This window comes from Narcine bancroftii, chromosome 8 (genome assembly GCF_036971445.1).
Source record: "Narcine bancroftii isolate sNarBan1 chromosome 8, sNarBan1.hap1, whole genome shotgun sequence".
NCBI lineage: Eukaryota > Metazoa > Chordata > Chondrichthyes > Torpediniformes > Narcinidae > Narcine > Narcine bancroftii.
In genome coordinates this window covers 102,059,749-102,075,608 of record NC_091476.1, presented here as the reverse complement: position 1 = coordinate 102,075,608, position 15,860 = coordinate 102,059,749, and the positions used below count along the sequence as shown (strand labels likewise).

The following is a 15,860-nucleotide window of genomic DNA, read 5'->3' as shown; positions in this document are numbered from 1 at the left end:
GTTCTGGTTCTACCTGCTGGCCATCATGCCCTTTGCTTGTGCAAATAGCTCAAAAACATAAAAAATAAGCTCACCTTGTGTTATTATAAATGCCACAAAAAAGACCTACAGAAAGCAATAATGAAGCTGTTAAAAGTCAGTTTTCACCCTTCCACTATAATTTATGTTTGTCAATGCAGTAATTTATAATTAACCTTCTGCTCCATTTGTCCTCTAATTTCAACAAAATTTGGTGGGAATGCAAATATGAATGCACTTTTTCTCACCAGGCTCAATTTCCAGATAATTTCTACATTTCTACTTGTCACATTCTTATCAAACACACAAAAAAACTATTTTATGCAAATTTACCTGAACCAATGGCTGATGTTTTTTCAAACTTTGTGTGTTTTAGAAGTGCCTTGAGGAGGAATCTGAGTTGCACTTCATTCTTTTATACTTATTCCTTCAGAAGATATAAGAACTGCTGGGATGACCAGAATTGATTGACCATCCCTAATTGCCTCTTGAGTTGAGCATCAATAATATTGGTAGGTCCAAAGCTACATGGGCCAGACGGGCAAGGAGATTAATGAACCAGACAGCTAAGGAGATTAGTGAACCATCTGGATTTTTACAACAATTTGGTAGTTTCATGATAACTGCTGTTACAATATTCCAGATTTACTTGATTGCATGAATTTAAAGTCTACATATGTTGTCCTGGGATTCAAACACCTTGTGGAGGTTTACAGACATCTGTCTAGTAAACTAACCAGTTACTCGGTTCTAAAGCTAAAAGAACTCTTATTCCCCTTGGATAGATTTAAAGAACTTGTTTTCAGCAATAATTTATCCAGTTATTGATTCAGCTTCCCTCAGTGTTCAATAGGACATTGCCTGTTGTCATCATTCTTTGCATTTAGACAAACCCAACTGCATAGCCTCACTAAGCCAACCAAGTGATGGAAAAGAATGAGGAAACATCATGCAAAGAATGAGATACAAGAAACTGCAGATGGTTCAATCTTGAGCAAATAAAGAGAACAATATGAGGATGTTTGGGACACAGGAACATGGGATTCGAGGCCAGCTTCAAATGTTCATTAACATAGCCAATGTTTATCCTCCTGCTTGTTCTCTCTGTCGACTGCCTTCTTTCAACACAAATACCTACTGCTTTTTGAGAACTTTTAAGTCCATTCCTCTACTTTAGTACATCAGCTGTCTTATGAAGGAAACTCAATTAGCAATCATTGTTCAGTCAACACTGACACAATAGAAACATGTGTAATGGCCATGAGGTAGGTCATTAGAGAGCCAGCCAGATATTTGGTGGAGAACACCTACTGGAGGATCTGGGTGAAGGTGCTGGCAGTATATTGGAGGATACACAATTTTACATTTGCTATGGTTTGCTGAGAAGCAACACCAAGCCCACAAGCTTTATTCCCATTCTGTTTCCTTAATTCCAAATGATTTATACCCACCCTTACTTAGCTGGTGCCATTTTTGTTCTGCTAAACCATCTAAGTAATTGGGCACGATGATAAGGGCAGAAGCAGAATTTCTTCCTGGTTAATAGTAGTGAAGACAAGGAAAATGATGAAGAGCTAGAGGGTGTGAAGATCATATCTATAAGCCATGGGCTCCAGACCAGGAATCTGATGGCATAGCACTGGAAAATATGTAAGCGTTAATTAGCAGTATCTGCCTAATAGGGTGGTAGCAAACAGTGACAGAATGATTTTTCTGAATCTTATCTGGACCATGCATGAGTTTAAAAAAAACTGAACTATTTCATGGGCATTGTGACTTTCTGCAACGTGTAAATTATTCTACTTACCACCTTCTAAATCTAGGAAAGATATGAGAGATTTAAAAAAAACATCTAAAGGACACGAATGAAGGGTGAAAGGGGAAAAGTTGAAGAGGGCATTTGGGAGAACTTCACGCAAAGAGTGGTGAGAGTGCGGAACGAGCTGCTAGCTGAATTGGTAAATGCAGGCTCAATTTTGACATTTAAGAAACTTTATGGAGGGATTTATCTGGGTGCAGGTCAGTGGAATGAAGCAGAATAATAGTTTGGCATAGACTAGAAGGGCCTGGTTTATTTTTAAAATCCCATGGTGCCTGGGTCCAAGATGGCAGCGCCTATGATTGGCAGCAGCCACAAGGTCTTGCAGACTCCAGGAAAGTGGAGGACTGGTGCAGGGAGCCAGAAAATGGGGAGACCAACCCCCATTTGAGAAGCGGAAGAGGCAATCTACTGGCCGGTGACCAGTGAGGGGTTCTGAGGCTGAAGAACACACAGGCGGCGGGCTGCTGGTGAATTGAGGCAAGGAATCTATATAGGCTGCAGGCTGCTGGTGACTGTGATCAAGGGAATCAAACCATTCTGTGGACTGCTGGAGACTGGCTCAAGACTGTCTGTCTTGGTTCTGTGCTGAAAAGTTCTATGGTTCTATAAACCTTTGCATGTCCTGAATTCTCAGTATATTCATCACTACCCAGTAATAATTCTAACCTATCAGTGTCTGCATTAAATCATGACAGGTAAGACATGAAACACTTGTTGCTCAATGTGTTTTGCTCTGCTACAAAATAATGATGATATTTCATCTGCATTATCAAGTGAAGAAATGGAAAGCGGAATCGTGGTCAGATAAATGCATATCTATTTAAATGTTGTATTCACATTCCATGAATTATTCAGCATGTGCTGATTGTGTATGCAAACATTAATGTAAATTGTGCAGCTTTGAGCAAGTTATGACGATGATGAACAGTTTGACCATAGAATGAATGTGCTTCTCTACAGCTTCAACCCCTTTCCTATTTCTCTGCCAGAGTTGACCTTGCTAGTCATTTAATCGGATTCCTTTACTGTGACTTCTTACTATAAAAATAATGACAAAAGGATCAGCAAGGTAAACTTGATTCAATTTTGAGCAACTCAGCTAATTTTCTATGTATTTTTCCACATAACTGGTACATCGGGGCAGGTCACCCTACTTCCAACCCATATCTTGGGACTATTGTCTGCACTAGTCCCACATTCATACAAAATGTTTGTAGCCACCCTATTCCCAACACACTGCTGATGAGTTGTGCTCGTCAGTATTACTTTCAAATATCCCTGAAAGAGATATTTGTAAATTGTAAAAAAAAGTCTAAAAACTTGCAAAATTGTTAATTCAATCATAATTATAAATTGAAACAAAATTAACAAAGAATATATCAACCTTATCTTTTAATTGAAAAGCTACGTCATTCTAATGAATGAGGGTGTTGGTTCCGTATCTGGTCCCAACAACTGAGAACAATCTGGACCCAATGCAGTGAAATGTAATCTATGTAGGTACGTGCATAGAAATTCTGGGACACAGCTAGTTTCAGGTTCACCATAGATCCACTGGCTAGCTAATGCCCTGCTCCAGACCTTTTCAACTCAGTAACATGGCTTCTTTGCCGTTATATTATTTGACAGGTTGTAAAATATCTTCTGAATGTTTGCTGAATATCTTCTGGTGCCAGACCATAAGATTGTCCTGTACTTTCTTGAAATGTTCCTACATTGTTTCTACTTCATCCTGGACTACACATTATATTTGGCATGGAGCCACTATTGTACAGCATTGATCTCTCCTGTGGTTCAGACATGTGGAATTAATGCATTCATGCAGAATTATTGCAGATGTTTCATGTTTGGTCAGTTTCCTTCCAACCACCACTGAATTTTTTCACATTAATTTGACATGGAAATAAGTGGCATAATAAAAGTTAATTTTCTTTTGAATATAGAAAATCAGACTAAAACAGTTTCATTAACTGAAACAGCAAAAGTAATAAAAAAATGGGAATATTCTGAATGTGACACACTTCATAAATTTTACCAGGAGAATTCATTTAAAGAATATATGGGCTAGATATTCATGATGCCCAAAGTAGTATGTTAAAGCAGCTCAGTGTAAGGCATCCATTTGTGAAATTCTATTGTGCACAACGATTACAAAATGGACCTTGCCCACATTGTTTATAAGAAAGAGAAGGATGGTTGGTTGAGGGAGTGGAGAAAGGATTAGGGAGTAGATACAGATGCCACTCAGTTTGCTCAAGGTCAGAAAGATGCAAAGTTTTCAGGATTTTTGCTCAGGCAGTATTGAGTGGCCAAAAGGAGAAATCATGGAAATAGTGCAGTATAACAGAGGGATATGGGAATACAGATATCTAATTTCTTGAAAGTGGCATCGCAGGTAGATAGGGTTGTAAAGAAAGCTTTTGGCATATTGGCCTTCACAAATCAAAGTATTGAGTGCAGGAGTTGAGATGTTATGGTAAAGTTGTATAAGGCATTGGTGAGGCCAAATTTGAAGTATTGTGTGCTGTTTTGGTCACCAAACTACAGGAAAGATATCAATAAGACTGAAAAAGTGCAGAGATTTACTGGGATGTTGCCAGAACTTCAGAAACTGAGTGACAGGGAAAGGTTAGAAGAATGAAGGGATATTTGATAGACGTATTTACAATTATGAGGGGTACAGACAGAGTAAACACAGGTAGGATTTTTCCACTGAAAGTAGGTGAGATGCAAACCAGAGGACATGGGTTAAGGGTGAAAGGGGAAAAGTTTAGGGGAACATGAGGTGGAACTTCTTCACACAGAAAGTGGTGGGAGTGTGGAATGAGCTGCCAGTTGAAGTGGTGAATGCAGGCTCAATTTTAACATTTAAGAAGAATTTGGACATGGATGGGAGAGGTATGAACATCAATGGATTGGGTGCAGGTCAGGAGGATTATGCAGAAAAATAGTTTGGGACAGACTAGAAGGGCCTGTTTCTGTGCTTTAATAATTGTGTATGAGCCCAAACGTGGTACCTTGTTCTCAGTAATGATGAAACATATTGTCATTCAGTTTCAAGAACTCTGCTCATCTTTGATTCCAGAATTGCATGAAATTTGGTGGCTGGCCTAGAGATTGATCTACACAATCAGCCAACATACACAAATTGCACCAAAACCTGTTTGACAGATGATAAGCCTACACTATAGCTTAATGTTAGAAACTTCTGATGAGGATTTCAATAAGTCAGGCTATCAGAGCCAGAACCACCAGGCTGAGAAACAGCTTCCCACTGGCAGTGAGATTGATACATGCAACCCTCTGTGACTCAACTATTTATTTAACAATAATATTAATTTAATATTTTTATATATGTGCTGTGTATTGTTTTTATGTCTGGATGTGTGTTTGCAGTATGTTGCCCTGAGCACCGCAGAATGCTGTTTTGTCAGGTGCACTCGTACAAATGGGTGATAAATGAACTTGAACTTGAAATGAGAATGCAGAGTTAAATGTATGATGGTTTTGGAAGCCTGTCTGAAAGCATGCATTCAATATCAAACACCTATTCCACCTTGAACCTGGTCAGAAAGGTGCAAAGCTTTCAGGATTCTAGCTCAGGCAGTATCGAGTGACCAAAAGTAGAAAAGCAGATTTGTGTAAATGTACCATGAGTAATTGTGGATGATTCTTTGTGATCTCTTGTATCTGATGGCAAATCGTGCAGCTTCCATTATAACCAGCAGGCCCCCCCATGACTGTTTATTGCCATGTAAGTACAAATGACTGCATTTAGGGTGTTGGTAACAGTAGCATATGTAGATTGTCAAGCAGCCTTGTTCTCTGACCTGGCATTATTGGCAATAGCTCCAAGAGAGGCAAGTTATTACTGGGTTGGCCTTTGGAACTGCCCGCCAATTCATTTGACTGCTTCCACTCATGAAGAAAAAATGATTGTGGGCCTTCAAGACCAAGTGATTGTTCAAGATACCCAGAAAGGCAATTTGGATGTTCCTCCACTGAAAGCCAGGGTCCTTCCTGTAGGTACAGTTCAGCACTGGGGTGAAAGTGTTGGAGCTCTTGGACAGATACAAGGGCGACTAGATGACCTGTACATTCAGAATGATTCAATGGAATGCTACAATTTATCAACTTGGTGTGGAATTTTGTGATTGGCTTTTATTTTTGCACTGTGGGCAATACGGTGGTAGGAATTTCATTTGGACTTGAAATGCATGCTCAGTGGGGGAATCTAAATGCAGGGTGAGTCTGCAATCCCAGTTAAAACATGTCTTCTCCTTACCTGCTGTTCTCTAGCACAAGGAAATGAAATGTAATTGACTGCTTTGGTTTGCTCATTTGAAGATGCAATGTGCCTTCAGTTTTCAGAGCCTTGGACTCATTGCCTTACAAATGAAGCTTCACCATTTTAACCAATAACTTGGGAGTTCCAGAGATCACAATGCAAAGCTCATGTTTCCTACATACATTGCCATGTCACAAGCCTCTCTTGTGGCTTTGTGTGAAACTAGTGAATTTATCTTGGGTATAAAATTAAAATCCGACTCAACCACAGCCAATCCAAGCCAGAGCCATGGCTGAGCATGGAAGAAATAGGGTGTATTAAAGTTTCTGTCTTCATTTATCTTGATAGCCATTTGTAAATTTTTGGAACTTTAAACAACTATAGGGAATTAAAATAACTATATAAAAAAAAATGAACCAGTGGCAAAATTGTAGTAACAAATTATCAATTTAAGGTAGTCATGATGGATGTGAAGTGGATGAGTAGAAGAGACAACTTCTGCTGCTAAATATGCTTTTAGCTTGTGGAGGATTAAGTGAGAATGTTATTTTTTAAGCAAATTGCAAATTTAGCATGAAAGACACACTGCACTCATCTTGACACAATTAGCTCCTTGCTTCAATTCTGTGAGCTAAACAATTAGCCCAATAAGTGTACAAGTTCATCACAGTCACTATTTTGAAGGACTCACTGATAGCACTCAGAAAACAGGTTATCATGCTCATTTTTGATCTTTAGTCATCAAAGAGATGTTTTTAATCATTTTCCTCACCTCTTGATGGAAATGTGATCAGCCTCTGCCATATTATTGTTGCTCAGTGTTATCTGCACTTTTGATGCCAATCCAGCAGGGCCAAGTCAACACTGAGACCTACCTTCTCCTCCCCCAGATAAGTATTTTCATATTTGAATTCTGCATATTTATTTGAAACTTGGTGATGTTATGATCATTGTTCCCCAAATGTTTCTCCAATTAAATGGTGCCTTTGCCATATTCTCCCAGAGCTGAGCCTGGAACTGTACAAACCAAGAACACTTTTTCACAGAATTAGAAATTCTTTCCACTCTTTGTTATCTATAGAGGTCTACTCTAGTAAAGAAATGAAAATGCTCCAGCTTTTTGATAAGAACCATGAAATATTTATGTACATGAGAGAGGGAAGATGGCCTTCTCCTTCATCCCTCATTCAAAAGGTACAAACTCACTCAGTCTGCATTGGAGTACAGACCAATACAGTACCTGAACTTCATGAGAAAGTATGTAAAGACAAACAGACATATATTTTACTGCCTTGTAGTAGGATGTGACAGGATGGTTGGTCTCTTACCATTTGAACTCGGTAGAGGATACTAATTCCAAGAGTCATAAATGGTTTGGAGAAATCAATGACCTTCTCACGTTCAGCTGTGATGGTTAAACCTGCTACTGCCAGATCAGCTTTCTACAAATACAAGTATAACAGACAGATTATCAGGACAGAAAACTGTTTCTCATTCATTAGAAACACACACACAAATACCATTAGTTTCTCTCTCACACACACACACACACACACCCCCCATTAATTTCTCTCTCACACACACACACAAATACCTGTTAGTTTCTCTCTCTCTCATACACACACTCATTAGTTTCTCTCTCTCTCTCTCACATACACACAAATACCCATTAGTTTCTCTCTCACAGACACACACACACAAATACCCATTAGTTTCTCTTTCACACACATACACAAATACCCATTAGTTTCTCTCTCTCACACACACACACAAATACCCGTTTCTCTCTCTCTCTCTCACACACACAAATACCCATTAGTTTCTCTCTCTCTCATACACACACTCATTAGTTTCTCTCTCTCTCTCTCACATACACACAAATACCCATTAGTTTCTCTCTCACAGACACACACACACAAATACCCATTAGTTTCTCTTTCACACACATACACAAATACCCATTAGTTTCTCTCTCTCACACACACACACAAATACCCGTTTCTCTCTCTCTCTCACACACACAAATACCCATTAGTTTCTCTCTCTCACACACACAAATACCCATTCGTTTCTCTCTCTCACACACACACAAATGTCCATTCGTTTCTCTCTCTCTCACACACACACACACAAATACCCATTAGTTTCTCTCTCTCTCACACACACACACACACAAATACCCATTAGTTTCTCTCTCTCTCACACACACACACACAAATACCCATTAGTTTCTCTCTCTCTCACACACACACATACCCATTAGTTTTTCTCTCTCTCACACACACACACACACACAAATACCCATTAGTTTTTCTCTCTCTCACACACACACACACAAATACCCATTAGTTTTTCTCTCTCTCACACACACACACACAAATACCCATTAGTTTTTCTCTCTCTCTCACACACACACACACACACACACACACACACACACACACACACAAATATCCATTAGTTTCTCTCTCACACACACAAACTAGTTTCACATACTCACAGATGATGGAATATTGATCAATGAGCATCTGGAGGAACTCAGCAGGTGAGAGAAGTAGAAATGGTCAATCAACATTTTGGGTCAAAACCCTTTAGGAAGAGAGAATATCAAGGTGGAAGAAAAGATATATCTTTAATTACACCCCTTTTTACTTTAGTCTTGATAAAGGGTCCTGACCCAAAGTTTTGACAAACCATTTCTACCCATGGATGCTGTTTGACTTGCTGAGTATCTTCAGCTTCTCATTGCTTGCACATTACTTGGACGGTTGAATTTTTAAAACAAATCCCCCAAAAGATGCAAAAAGTGAGATCTGAGGTGAGGAAACTTGTCTAACAATCTATCCCAAAGATCAAGGACTAAGAAGCAATCGGAGAAAGGATTGAGATGAAGAATGGATTCAATGGCAAATCTTAAAGAGAGGTAAAGTAAGGTTGTGATGGAGGAAGATAAGTGAGAAAGAATTTAGGAAAGTAATAAAGTTAAATGTTAAAATTTTCCTCAAAACCAGTTGTCTTGCTTGTGCAAGTATCATTCACAATACAATAATTTTACAGTAAATTTTGGACCGTTGCATTCCAATGGGTTTTGCAAAATACATAATGTTTGAGTCAAAGACACTTTTTCTTTCCTTAATTTTGTGCTCCACAGTTTTAAATTCGTAATCAAACAATTCACATGTAATTAAAGTGCACATTCCAGATTATTTTATTCAAGGTTATTTGTATGCATTTTGGTTTGACCATGTAGAAATGTTTAGGACATTTTGCTTCACTGGTGTTTTGTGTTTTTGACCACTCAGGTATGTTTAATTACTTCAGTGGTGCAGGTATAAGAGAGCTAGCCTTGCTTTTCAGTTTTTCATCACCATTGGAGACTGTAGTTGCTATTTTCCACATGGAGACCAGAGTTGCGCCAATGAAAGTCAAAGAAGCTATTATGAGGCTGAAAAACAATAAAATAGTAAGAGACATCACCCAAACCTTACAATTACTAAAATCAACTGTTTGGAAAAACATTAAGAAGAAAGTATATTAGTGAGCTCAGTAATCGCAAAGGGAATAATAGGCCAATGAAGATCTCCACTGCAGGTGACAGAAGAATTCTTATCATAATGAAGAAAAATCCCCAAATGCTTGTGCGATAGATCAGAAACACTCTTCAGGAAGTAGGTGCAGATGTGCCAAGATCTACTGTCTGCAGAAAATTTCTTTGAACAGAAATACTGAAGGTACCCAGCAAGATGCAAACCACTCATTAGCCACAGAAAAAGGATGGCCAGATTACTGTTTGCCAAGAAGTATTTAAAGGAGCATGCAGAATTCTAGACAAAGGTCTTGTGGACAGATGAGACCAAGATTAACTTGTATCAAAATGATGGCAAGAGCAAAATGAGATAAAGGAGCAAAATGAGATAAAGATCCAAAGCATACCATGGTGGTGAAACATGGTGGTGGGGATGTTAAGTCCTGGGCAAGTATGGCTGCCACAGGTACTTATCTTCATTGATGATGTAACAGCTGATGGCAGTAACAAAATGAATTCTGAGGTGTAAAGAAACATCTGCTAAAGATCGAGCAAATGCCTCTGAACTCACTGGACAGCACTTGATCCTACAGCAAGACAATGATCCCAAACATACTGCTGAAACAACAAAGGAGTTTTTCAAAGCTTAAAAACTGGAAGCTTCTTGAGTGGTCAAGTCAGTTACCCTATTTAAATCCAACTGAGCATGCCTTCCATATGCTGAAGAGTAAACATAAGGCGACAAGGCCCCTCCCCCCCCCCCCCCCCCCAGTACAAGCAGGAGCTGAAGATAACTGCAGTAGAGGCCTGACAGAGCATCACCAGAGAAAGATACTCAGCACCTGGTGATGTCTATGAATCACAGACTTCAAGCAGTCATTGCATGAAAGGGATATGCAACAAAGTACTAAACATGACTACTTTAGTATACATACTAAATATTGTGGTGGCCTAAAATGAGAGGACTATGTATAAAATGTACTTTAATTTCCACATGGTCAAACCAAAATACCTACAAATAACCTTGAATAAAATCTATAATGTGCACTTTAATCACATGTGAATTGTTTGATTACAAATTTAAAACTGTGGAGCACAGGGGCAAATAAAGAAAAAAGGTGTCTGTCTCGAGGGCCCTGTAGATGCATACAGGCAATTCTTTCATGCACCTACTCAGATTTAATACAAATATCAATATTGTTATACATTTGATCTATTGCATAAATGTTGCATTTGCAAAATTACAGCTGCAATATATAGTATATTTTGTGAAAAGCAAAAGTCTAAACCACATGATGAATTATGAGGCACATGAAAATACCATCTATAATTTAGAAGAGTGCCACTGGAAAATACATTTCTAAATCAAAAATCATAAAGCCAGGAAGCACTCGGTTGTGATACTGATTCAAGTCCACGCCACACCAGAATGCAGCAAGAGGAATGTGACAGGAGTGAGATAGACGCTAAAAGCTGTTTCCTTTGATGCAGCCGATCTATAATTAGGCTTTAAAATTTTAAATGATTTACAGCAACAGTTCATAATGGATTGAATTATCCAGTACTTATGAACCTGTGCCATGAAATTGTGAATCTTAGTTAATTGAATCTGGGAATTTGTGGGTTGTCATGGAGAAAGTAACTGTAAATGTTTTTGATGATAAAAAAACTAGGCCAGGAAATGGAACTAGTCACCCTGACACAATCATTTCTGTCCTCTCATCTGATTGCATTCAATTATAATGACACTTGGCTATATTCCCCCAAACACTCTGACCTTATCACCCCGACAACCCTGACCACCTTGACCCCATCATCCTTGGCTTTAGCACTCCCTACACCCTATCACCCATCAGTTATTGATCTGATCACTTCAACGCTGTTGGTTTACTGGGGATTTCAATTCTGTGCTACAGGAGCCTCCTGGTGTTCTCAGATCAATCAAGGATAACCATACTATTGACAATAAACTTCAACTTGTATATTATCTCAAATTTAACAGATTTATTTTAGCATCCTCAAATTATAATCGCACTCAATGATAACAGAGTGCAGAAGAGAATTAGGGAGAGAAGAAACTAAGTGTTAAATTGGTGTAGTACAAACGCACTTCTCATCTGGAAATAAAATGAATGGGAATATTTTTGACTCTCTCTTTGATGTTATGTCCCTCACCTGGGAGTGCTTGATGTTTATCACAAAGACTCAGAGGGGGAAAGTGCTCCATTTCTCAGTCATGACGTGTGTCATGTTGATGAGCACCACATTTAACAATAAAATATGATCAAGTGTTTCCATGTAGGAGGAAAAGAAAATCACTGTTGCTCCCCTGAGTGAAATCTCTAGTTACGAGCTGGAATATAAACCTTCGATCGATTGCTGCATGTTGCTGATATGTTTTGAGTGGCACAGAAAGGTTACTTTCGGGTTTCATTCTGAAACTGATTAATTAATTTGCAATGTTATTTGTTTTGTGGAGCACTTACCCTCGAAATCAGCTCACCAATCATTCCTGTCCAAGTGCCATTGGTTTCTGCTACCCCATAAACACCATCAGCTACCAGTTGGATTTTGTAATGAAATCTAAGGATCTCTGACAGCTCCTTCAGTATATCCACACAGAACCCTTCATACCGTTCGTTCCCGTGGAGTTCCCGGTGGTTTGGTTTCAGCATCACATATGGATTTTCCTGAAGATGAAACAAAATCTTGTTGACACTGTAATGACTGATCATAGAAGCTCCAGTTGAGGAGAAATTAACTTGCATTCTGCTTTTGGACATTTTCAGCAAGTCTGAGTTTCATTTACAAATTGAAGCATACCACCAGCTGAAGCTATAAATCACTGACTGTCATGCTAGCAGGATAAAGCTATGCACATTAATGTCCACCTGCCTGCAATTTTAATATTACTATTTTAAATTTATAAAAGATAACCAAAGCCTAGAAAATAATCAGTTGATATGCTCAGTATTCCCTGGTAAGAGCAAATAAAAGCTGCAATATACCTGATTTTGATGTTTGAACATCTGCCATTTTACTATAGAGTGGGAAAGATTGTTTGACAGATTTGTGGTACAAATCTATGGATTACATCATGAAATACTTTTTTTTCCAGAGGATATCTTTCTCTCGTCAAAACACATTTTGTCACTTTACAGGAGAATATAATCTCTAAAGCTGACAGCTTTGACCTCAAGGCACAGTAAAATTCAACTAAAACTGCTACAAGCAAGTTAACATAAACAAGCCATTTGGCATGCATCTTTAGCGAGTCCTAAGCTATAATTAAAAACTATTAAGCAGAGCTACTAGTGAAGAGCAAGTACGAGGAAGGAATCAGACCCATTCTGCTGATTTCTTCCTATATTCTTTAATTGCACTCACCATACTACTTAGGGGTGCCCTTCCCCCACGCTGGGTAATAGAGACTCAGCTCAAGGGGTGTTTTGCAGATGTTTGCAGTCAGGGGATTGGGATAACTGCCCTTTGAGTTGAGAACAGAATGAATAATGGCGATGATTTAAAAAAAAACTAAAATGCAACATGAACAAATAAAAGCAGCCAAAGAAGGGAGCAGAACCTTCTTGTGGTACCTCTGGTTATACATTCCTACCCACAGGGGGCCAAGTAGTGAGCGAATGGAAAATTGGAGGTGCCAGAATTTCAGAGTGGGGCATGCTAAAATTAATTCAGAGCAGAGAGGTGAGGGGGGACCCTATAATTTTGCGTTAGTATCCATACCTTGCGTTTTACAAGTAATGAAGCACTGTGCTAATTGCAGGAAAAGTAGCTGAATCATGCACCACAAAATCCCTCAAGTCGTTCCTTGATAATGACTAGATACGGAAACTAGCAATTGGCCAGAAACACTGGGAAGAATTCTCTAGCTCCTTCTGAAAATTGAGTCTTTTCTGTCAATGTAAGATTAACATCCCAGAAAGCCAAAATGGAGACAATCCCAAAAGTACCCAGAGGGAATGAAGTTAATCAAAGGTCCTTATCAATGAAATTACACAGTTTAGATAAAACAACTGAAGGTCATTAAAATAATAGGTAGAGTTACCAATGGTCAATTCAAATGAAGTACCAGAGGTGATAAATGTTCCTATTAATCTGCCAAATGGGAAACAAATAATATTCCGAGCAGCTGTTGGGAGAAAGAAATCGTTTGCAACTTCCACTGTAAGCACAAATATTGGCTGAGTGTCCTAGTTCTGAATAATTAACCTCAGATGAGGAGAAAAATTGACATTCGATGGGCTGTGTAATTAGCAAGTTGTGAACATATGCAAGTTTGGAAATTATAGGAGGCAATAAATTCATTATGTTGAAGGTCTCATCTACAGAAGCTTAAAAGCAAACTTTTCTTGACATAAAGGAGAAAATTTCAGATGCACAGCCTCCATTCTGTGCTTGCAATGTTAGACGACCCTATAACCAATAAATAAGCATGAAAAAAAACCTCTGTTCTCTCCAGCTTGTTTTAATTTGTTGCAGTTGCTTCATTAACAACTGATTCCATCAAAACCTTCATAATTTCAAAATGTTAATTCTTAGCCCTACTTCCACTGAAAATAGTTCCAAGATCTCCATCTCTCCTTCCATTTACAAATACTCTTCTTTTGGCAACATTCCCTGTGCTGTTGGCACTCTATCCTTTTAACATCCTTTCAAACTGAGCAAATCCAAAACATAACCAAAATTAAAATTGCATTAGAAAACTAATAATGAAAGGTGCAGCAATACACCATCACATCTGTTCTTCATCCAGGAAGAAGGTGCTTCATATTTTGAGTCCATTTAGAACCTGTAGTGCTCATCGAAAGAACCAAAGACGTTGATCCAAACCAAGGCTTTTATTAGCAAAAGACAGGAGCTCTTCACAGGTGGCCGACCAGTCCACAATGATCCGACCTGGCTAGGAACACAACCCTTTAAGGACCAGACAGTAGGCGTGGCTAAGCTCTCAGCCAATCGCTGTAAGCACAGTCATTACATACTCTAGATACTGTAACTATATACATTGGTGATAGGTCTGTACTATCACATTCACCCCTTCTTGGAGAACTGACCCTAAGGAATTGAGCGAAGGAGCGGTCGCACCCGACAAGCCCGCTGGCGACACCACTCCAGCGACCCCAATCCTGGCACCACGGCGGTCACGCCGGATGGTCAGATCCCCTGACCGCTACAGTCCTTAACCTACTCCTTCCTTTCATTCTCTCCCTCATTTTTTTTTCCTTCCCTTCTCCCTCTTCAGCCCTTCCACCCCAGGGTCAGTTCTCCAAGAAGGGGTGAATGTGATAGTACAGACCTATCACCAATGTATATAGTTACAGTATCTAGAGTATGTAATTACTGTGCTTACAGCGATTGGCTGAGAGCTTAGCCACGCCTACTGTCTGGGCCTTAAAGGGTTGTGTTACAGACCTATCACCGAACCTAAGATCATTTGTTACAATGAACAAATTTGTTTCGATTTACTAACATTTTGAAGAGATACTTCTCCTGGTACAGGTTTTGGAGCACAGTTTTAGTTTCTTTCCCTATGAAAGGATGTACGAGCATCAGAAGTCATTCAAACAAGATTCTTGGGTACGATGCCAACAAAGGAGATTAAGCTAGCCAGATCAGTATTCTTTTCAGTTTAGAAGATTGAGGGACGATCATATTGAAGTAAATGTTTAAGGGGGAGGGGGGCATGATTGGGCAATGTTGAGATGTATTCATTTGTGGGAGAATGAAGGAACATGGTTTTAAGATAAAGAAATGTAATTTAAAATTGCAGAACATAGATAATTCTTCTCGCAGAGATTTGTGAATTTCTGGAATTTTCTTCAGCAGTGAGCTGATTAGAAATATTAGAGTGGAGGCAGATACATCTAGTATAGTGTAGAGCCATCATATTGAATAACACAGCTGGCTCGAGGGGCCAAATGGCCTCCTCCTTTGATTTTTTTATGTGTTCTTGTGGTGACCCTGAGCCAACTGCTAATCTGGGTGTTCCAAGAAACAAGGAGTGATCGAAGAAATCTGATTTCAACTTCCCGATTCTATTACATTCTGTGACCATTCTTGTCTGGAGTCTGTTGTTAGTTGATTCTATTTTGCTAAAGCACAACTCAGGATTGTCATCTTTGTCAGCAGTTATATTACAGATACATTTTGAATAATATTGGACTTCTAGTACAGTCTTGAATCAT

The 15,860-nt window shown here is 38.9% G+C and overlaps 1 protein-coding gene across 1 annotated transcript in view; it reads right to left on the bottom strand.

The window, feature by feature from the left end:
* Nucleotides 1-15,860, bottom strand: part of grik4 (glutamate receptor, ionotropic, kainate 4) — a 118,423-nt gene that overhangs the window by 19,416 nt on the left and 83,147 nt on the right. Inside the window, exons 12-13 of the mRNA XM_069894594.1 lie at nt 12,141-12,344; nt 7,457-7,570 (exon numbers count right to left, since the gene is read on the bottom strand). Of these exons, the coding sequence (XP_069750695.1) occupies nt 7,457-7,570; nt 12,141-12,344 (318 nt within the window). The remainder of the gene's footprint in view (nt 1-7,456; nt 7,571-12,140; nt 12,345-15,860) is intronic.